Here is an 8,095-nt window from a genome sequence, read left to right on the forward strand (position 1 = left end):
AAACCACATGTTAAAACAAGACTTTTTAACCAAACTATAGTCAAAGTATTCAAAATTTACCTCTTCAGATGAGACTTTGTCAATCAATTCTCTCACCTTACTAATATGTGAAGGAATATTCCTCCACTTATTTATTCTTGCTCCTTTGATTTTGTATGGTTTTTGGATTGGAACATGCTCCAAAAACCATGCCTAATTGACCATCACAAGGGTTAACTATTTTAAAAATGTCCGCAAAATATTAAAAAATTTGACATAAATTATACACTTATTGCCAAAAGACCAGTAAATCCCTTTAGGTAAGGGAGGTTGGTGTTAGACTGTTTTGTCTCAGTTGATGAAAATATGTCCCCAATCTTAGGTAATTGTGGAGCCATAAATTCATGGATTGCTTCAACCCAGTTGAATCTATCAAGATTCTCAAAATCATCTACTATATCTATAAGACTTAAAGGGACCTTATATGTACTAGAAGAAAATAAGACACACACAAATATATACAAAATATAGAATTTGCAAAATAATAAAGCATCATCTTCGCCTTCAACGCGATTGCCATAAAATTTAAGCAACTCCTCAATTCTTGATCTAGTAGCTTCTTTTTTGTTTGAGAAGTAAGTTAGAAAGAGGTCACTGGATGCTTTAGCTGAATTGATCGGAATTGAAGCTCCACGGTCTGCAATACCAAGCAGCAATGAAACGTCTCCTCTTGTGAAGCCAACCGGAACACCTGACCAAGTTAAATTATTATATTATACTTCTACCAACACATACAAAAGTATTACGAACACCGTCGACATGATACGATGTCATATCAGGCCCACGTTGGGCCTGATACGACATCGTATCAGGCCCAGGTTTAGCAAAACATTAAATTTTACCATACAACTACTTTGTGATTAAAATACAAAATTATAAATTGTACCTGAGAATCTAATGGTTTGACTACTTGAATCCCAATTTTGAAATATATTTACCAAAATCCCACAGATGTGATGCATATCTTCTATGTCAAAAAAAATACGAAAGGGTGTCTGTTTGATCAGCACTATGTGTCGGTCATGTAAAATAACAGAGCCTTCATGCGTTCCTTTCTTCGTGGATGGTTGAAAAAAACTTTTAAAGTGACCGAGGACACTGTTCCAATGCAGTTTGTGTCCAACATCAACTGAACCCTATACTTTATAAAAATAAAAAAATTAAAATCATACTATTTCAGCTTCTCAAGATCACAGAGTTTGTAAAATGATAACCTTTATAGCTAATTGATGTGGAGAGGATGATGATGCACCCGATCGACATCTTTCCGCCATTATGATATTAGCTGATTGATGTAAACCCTAGAATACTTCAGTATTGCCGTGCGAACAGTCCTGGTTTTTAATTGAACTGAAATGCTTGATGCCGCTTGAGAAACACTCGAGGTCACTAAACTAGGGTTTCACAAGAGGGAGCTGCACTCGCATGTCACGAAGAGGGAGGTACACTAATCATCGAATTTATTTTTTTAAAATTAAAGTAATTGAAAAATATGGTTCGGATGCCTGGGAAATGATGACTGATTAGAGGAAATTGGCGAGAGGGCTATATTCGGTATTACACATCACTTACCTACACCTTTTGATAAATACGAAACGGTGACACGTCTTTTAGTAAATACATGAAACCTAATACGCCTTTTGATAAATTGTCGTATTAAAATTGTTAATTTTCAAAATCTAGTTAGTTTTTGAAAATTCACTGCCACTAAAAAAATTATTCAATATTTCAATATATTAAAAAATAATAAATTTCATACCGATATCAATATTAAAAAATTCAATATAATATAATACGGTATTAAAATTTTTAATACAAATAATATATATGGATATAATATATACTATATACAAAAAATTTTGATATTCTTTACGTCCCTAGTCAATTAGTATTAAACAGAGCTTATTAGGCTTAAAGTTTAGTTTAGGGAGGATGTCATTTTATTTTTTATAATTTAATTTATCTTTTTATAAAGTCCAATACTCATTTACTTTTCGTTATTCTAACATATCACTAAATAAAATACTTACTATAATATCCGTATAGCAACCATAGTAGAATTTCATGTTTCATGTTACATCTACAGCAACAACCGGACTGAATGTCGTAAGTTTTCAGCTAGAGAGGTTTGGCATGCAAACACCGGCCTCATTGTTCTGCTGCTCCTTCCAGATCCTGCCTGTCACCCTCAGCTTCAGCTCTTTCCTGTCGCCTCCCGAGAAAAAGAGTGCCATGTTCCTCTGTATGATGAGCCCATCGTGACTGTCACGAACCTTACGGTGACTGTCGCGAATGCTTCGGGGAGTTCCTTCCCATATTAGCTTCCTTCCGTTGCTCCCAACCTCGAGGCTGTAGCTAAAGTTTCTGGCTTCGTTTTCGTCCCCCATAAAGCGTAGAAATGCCATGTAAACAGGAGCCATCCCAAGCTGGAAGGCCTCAAAGTGTAAGCAGAAATACTGACCGAAGCAGTGAAAAACCTGCAAAAATAACAAAAATGAACAAAACAAAAATGAATATAAGAGAATAATGTTCCATGAGGCTGGATACTGCTTTGGAGCAACACTTAGATAATGTTCTTTAGATACCTTTGGGGACTTTCTTTAAGAATGTAAAATGATCAAAAGTACAAACTAGCAAGACTGACTTTTTGGAAGCAATAGTGGGACTATGTTTACTTACAGTCAACATCCATGTGGCATTTTCAACTTCTCGAGGATTAGATTTAACATATCGATGATTGAATGTGCATCCCGTATGCATGTCTACCTTGTGATCATCTCTTAAGTGCGTAACCAGAAAAGGGATATCTCCGACGACAGAGCATTCAGATCCTGCATATGGGCAATTGTATGGTCTAAAGTTGCACTGAGCTTCATGTTTCAGCTTGCTATAGTAAGGGAAGATTTCAGGGCATCCAAGTGGATAGTACTTGCAAGGAAGCTCAAGTGACTCAGCCACCTTTTCCAGTGCCAAACACCTGATATCCCCAAGCTCTTGGCGACAAGTAGGGCAACGGTTGTGCACCATTGTTTTACATGTTGAACAGAGTGTGTGCCCATTTTGACACTGCAAAAGTAACTCGCAAGACAATTTTAGTATAAGAAATAGTCTTCATTCTATGCCAAAATACTTTGCTAGTTAAACTGGCCAGCTCATAGATATGTATTAACAATTACAATCCATGCACTCCAACTTTTAGGAAGAAGAAAGAGCAGGTGTACGCAAACAAATAAGCATATGCTAAAGATTTCCTTGAATCATGATGAAGCTAACCGAACCAAAATTATCAAAATTATAATTGATGATGTTTAGCTCTGGTTAGCTACATGCTACAGCTTTTTACTTTTTTGGGAAATGATCAATTTCACTCATGTAATCCTTAACTTTTGAAATTGCACACACTGCCTGTAATCAGCTGAATAGATTCCAGTTGAGTTGCATTTGGTTTGATAAAAGAAGCTTAGTCACCCAATATAATCCAGAATTTGTAATCCCTGGAAACATAATTAATTTATTAACTAAGTAAAAAAGATGCCAATAATATATGTTAATTGAAATCAGCAGCCGAATAGTTCATGATTATGCAAAAAGACAGGCATTTTGCAACAAGGCATCCTGATTATTTGTCCCACAAAGGCTGTCAATTTGTGCAGTCAGCAGCATTTAAAATCTCAATCTGTTACCAATCATGGCTTCTATTCAGGTTGGTATTGACAAGTACTTAACTGATTTGATAGAGATGGTCTGCTAATGTGCTGATTTGGTCCCTCACCGCCTCTTGTATTTCCCCCCAATTTCACTTCAAATTCTTTTCAGCTATGGAAATGTCACAAAAAAGTATATGCATAGTAACATTAACTCAATAGGTACTAGAATAAACGTTTGACACCACAAATTATAAAAGACAATAAACAAATCCAACCCAAGACCTTATTCATTGGAGTTTGGATTGTCTGACACCAGTTATATTCAAATCATCCAAAATCTAAGCATCATTTCCAGCAACTCAAAATCATCCCATGTCAAAAAATTTCCAAGTAAGACTAATTGATACTCCATGCTCATTCTGTTTGTTGTCATCATCTTTCACTCGCTCATCAATATATCATCCATGTGCCACTGATCATAGGATTCTTCAGGTTACATTATATAGACACCAATTAGAACTACTATGGGCTGGTTGGTATCCTTCGGGGATGTACTCCAGTATAGTTGTATTATGACACAGTTGTTTGAGGAGATTGTTCATGTAAATTCTTCATGATCAACCATCTTACATTCTCTTCTCAGCCAAAACATTAAATTTTTCAATCAGATCAATCTTCCTAAAAAAGCAATAAAGAATATGTAAAGATAAATAAATTTTCACATATAAATGAAGATCCATAGTACTGATATTTGATTGGCAGGTTTTCACCAAAACTATTGAAATCCTCGTAGAAGACATGGTCTTTGCACTTAATGTCCACAGTCAATTAATACACCGTGACAATCACATTATGCAGAGTTGGTAATCATTTATTGTGAGATTGCAACGATATTCAAAAATAATATTAAGATAGTTCATTGCAAATATAAAATAGAAAAACAAATATGTGCCATTAGAAAACAAAATGAAATAAATATTTCATGATAAAAAAACATTTAAAGTACTTGCCTAATAAATATCCTTTGACAATTGTGCTTCTCAAAGTTGAATCTTATCTATTTGCTCTTGAACTTTGTCAATGTCAGAATAAACATAATCCATCTGTGGTTTCTTATTCATATGAACTTGGATAACATAAAAACTAGACTACAATAATGGTCTCCAAAATGTCACATTAGCTTTTGTTATCCTCTCTTAAATAAAATTGAATAAATACCAGAATACTATAAGTTTAGCTAGCAAAACATGGTTTTCCAGTAATAATTAACTAAGCAAATTGTCCCATCCATGCCACTTGATTTATCAGAAAGTAATTAAGTATTTTTCTTTCATCCTTCAATATATTTAGCTGCACTCACACTTTCTTATGGGTGTAATAATTGTTCTCTCTTTATTAAATAAGTGTTAGCTGTCACCTTTGCTTTTCCTAACAAAATAAAATGTATTCCTCAGGTCTGGAATAGTTAATTTTGAGCATCCATAGTTGCCAGTACCTAAAGAATACTATGGATGCTGACTACTCAACGTAATAAAGATGGCACACAATTAACTAATGATTTTAAAAATGATAATAATCTTTAGGATTTAAAAGTAAGGATGATTCTGCTACGTATGACTTCAAACAATTCTCAAGTCAACCATCAGTAAGTATTAGCCCAAAAGTATGCATTTCTAAAATATAATTCTATAAACTATATATGCTGCAATTCAATCAAATAATTGGAAGAAAAATATTCCTTGAAAACTTTGAAAACCAACAAGTCATGAAGGACAAGTAACATACTATTCTGGCTAGGATTCAACATATAAATTACCAATTGATAAGTCAATATGCCAATTACTGAATAAGTTATCAGTTTCATTCAACTAAGAGAAGTTTATAGGCAGGGAGAAGATTCAAAGGTCCCAAACTGTTCATTGTTCAAACTTCAAACATCTGATCATTCTGTAGCAAGCTAGGGAATAAGAGAATATAACTTACAAAATTTATCAAAATAAATATCATAAGCATAATGTATATTTGCCTAAAATAATCGACTCCTAAAGTAGGCAAATGAGGTGAGCAAGACAGCAAGACTTTGGAAACATCAAATTAACTTCCTTTTGAAGTGACTGACAAATAATAGATTTACTTTTCTACAAAATCTTTCTAAAAATTAACAATAACATTAACATACAGCCGTACAGGTTAAACTAGGAAATTACAGCTAACAGTTGATGCTAGTTAAAAGTGTGGCATTCTAACCAGAAAATGTCAAAAATCAAATAGTGCAATTCTTGATCGATATAATAAGATCAAGCAGATGATCAGATAGCAATCGATAGGACCGTGGTTGAAGGGTTTGCATATAAGAATCGAAATCTTGAGAAAACACATTCCAGAATAAACATTTAGCTACTGCAAAGGACGACCTTTTACTTGTGCACAGTGGTAGTAGCCGAAATATCAACAGAAAACCTAAAACATTAGAACATTGAAAATCCACATACACAAAATACAATTCGAAGTCATTATACCGATTCCTCAAAACTCAAGAGAAGGAAAAACCCACACATATAGATCAATCAATTTAGTAAAAATGATCAGGAACATAAGAAAGGAGAAAAGAAATTCCAAGGCACGGTCAAAATAACATGATTTTTAACAATGGGATCATTGAACTGCAACAAGCGAGTGCCATAGAATTGCCGTATCCTCCCCGATCCTAGCAGAATAGCCAAACAAGACCGCTCCTTTATAACCTAACAACTAAACAGACTGTAGAAATAATCTAAAGAAAGCACAAGGGGACCAAAGATTGCATAGCGAAAAAAAAAACGACCTGATGGATTGGTGGGTACATAGAGTTTGTGCAGACGGGACACTCGAGAAGCTCATGGACGCTGGTGGCAGGGGTGATTGCCGAAGGGAGAGGAGCAGCGACGCCATGGGTCTTCGAGGAGTGAAGGTGTTGAACGGAGGTCTCCTCTTGGTCCATCCCGTCGATCGACGACACGCATTCGATGCTTTCCGAATCCATGCATCCTACGGCGAGGGGTTCAAGGCCCACTCACCCAACCCCAGTCCTCGTCTCTCCTCTCTGCACGATCTCGCTCGTGAAGACGAAGGAATCCGGGGGATTAGGTTCCAAAGCGAGAGTGGCGAAGAGAACGAAGAGATGCCTTGCTTTCTCGGTTGCTTGGAATTGATGGGGCTCTTTTGGTCTGAGTTACCGCAAGGTTACGGGATCACCATCCCCACTCCATTTTATCAATTTAAATTTCAATGAGTAGCACCTACCTTCACTGCGATTGGCGGGCGTGTGGGCTCCTTCTAAAATCTAAACTTGATCTACCAAGTGGAAAAGGCACATTTTAATTTATATATCGATTTTAAATTTTACAGATATATATTTAAAAATAAATTCTTCCTCGTTCGATTATAAGAACATGAAAATCTAGCCATTCAAGTCATAACGTACGATTTATATGTTTAATGGCTGACAATAACTCAATTATCCAACATGACATCTACGTATATTCTATAATGAACATACTGTTGTAAAATTGATTATGCAAATACAGTAATTTATTTATATCAAAATAATAAATATGTAATAAATTTATAAATGAAAATAGTAAGATTGAGAAATCGTGTATCTCTGGTTGAAGCGCCGGCGTGCCGACTGTCTTTAGAGAATTTATCGCCGCTCATAGTGCAGAGGCTCTCTGGCAAAATTCTCCCAAGATCCGACAACCACTCACGTCGTCCGTAGGTGCACTCCAAAACGAACGTCGCACTCGGACTCAACCTCAGATCGCAGAACCAAGCCTCAGAACAGGGGAAGAAAGAAAGGAAGCAGAATGCTCTATTTTCTGGAGTGAGTTGAGAAGGAGAACAGAGGAAGTGTATTCATACACTCCGAAGTGTACGTCGCTTCGCTTCCTCACGCGGACGCTTCTCTTCCTCTCGAGGATAGGTGCGTCGCTTCCAAACCCAAGTGTGCGCGGGTCAGAACAGAATCAGAGATTGGCAAAAACAAACCAGGCCGCCTGCAAGATGCGCACGATGATCGCGTGCATCGCACTCGATTTATGGATTTCTGGCTCGAATCCCCAAAAGCCACTTGATTTGGGCTCAACCCGTGCATGTATGTAGGCCCCCCTTTACTTTGCTAAGTAAGGATGGAAGAGCTCCATATATAAGGTCTTTCAATCTTCTTTACTTAGCAATGTGAGACTAAATACATACATACATGCATTACCAAAATAACAACTAAACTAAAAAAATAATTTGAATTAAAATATCAAACTGAACAGTTTCTCATACAGCTTGTAAATCCATGAAGAAGAGTGTATTCTCAACTCGCAAGAGAAGCAAGTCTCCAAATTATTCATCGACTTACAATTTGTCTAGCTGACTCCCCA

At 36.1% G+C, this 8,095-nt stretch overlaps 1 protein-coding gene across 2 annotated transcripts; it reads right to left on the minus strand.

Annotated features, from left to right (window-relative positions):
• Positions 1 to 2,047: 2,047 nt before the first annotated feature.
• Positions 2,048 to 6,915, minus strand: LOC122001112 (E3 ubiquitin-protein ligase SINAT3). 2 transcript variants are annotated; one of them, XM_042555697.1, is made up of 4 exons: positions 6,511 to 6,650; positions 3,766 to 6,393; positions 2,719 to 3,105; positions 2,048 to 2,516 (listed from the first exon to the last, which is right to left on the minus strand). In XM_042555697.1, the coding sequence occupies exons 3-4, from the start codon at positions 3,064 to 3,066 to the stop codon at positions 2,154 to 2,156; spliced, it is 711 nt and encodes a 236-aa protein (XP_042411631.1). In that variant the 5' UTR covers positions 3,067 to 3,105; positions 3,766 to 6,393; positions 6,511 to 6,650; the 3' UTR covers positions 2,048 to 2,153. The 2 variants fall into 2 exon arrangements, with proteins under 2 accessions (XP_042411631.1, XP_042411630.1); XM_042555696.1 differs by lacking the exon at positions 3,766 to 6,393 and having other exon boundaries at positions 6,511 to 6,915.
• Positions 6,916 to 8,095: the final 1,180 nt, after the last annotated feature.

This window comes from Zingiber officinale, chromosome 7A (assembly GCF_018446385.1).
Source record: "Zingiber officinale cultivar Zhangliang chromosome 7A, Zo_v1.1, whole genome shotgun sequence".
Taxonomy (NCBI): Eukaryota; Viridiplantae; Streptophyta; class Magnoliopsida; order Zingiberales; family Zingiberaceae; genus Zingiber; species Zingiber officinale.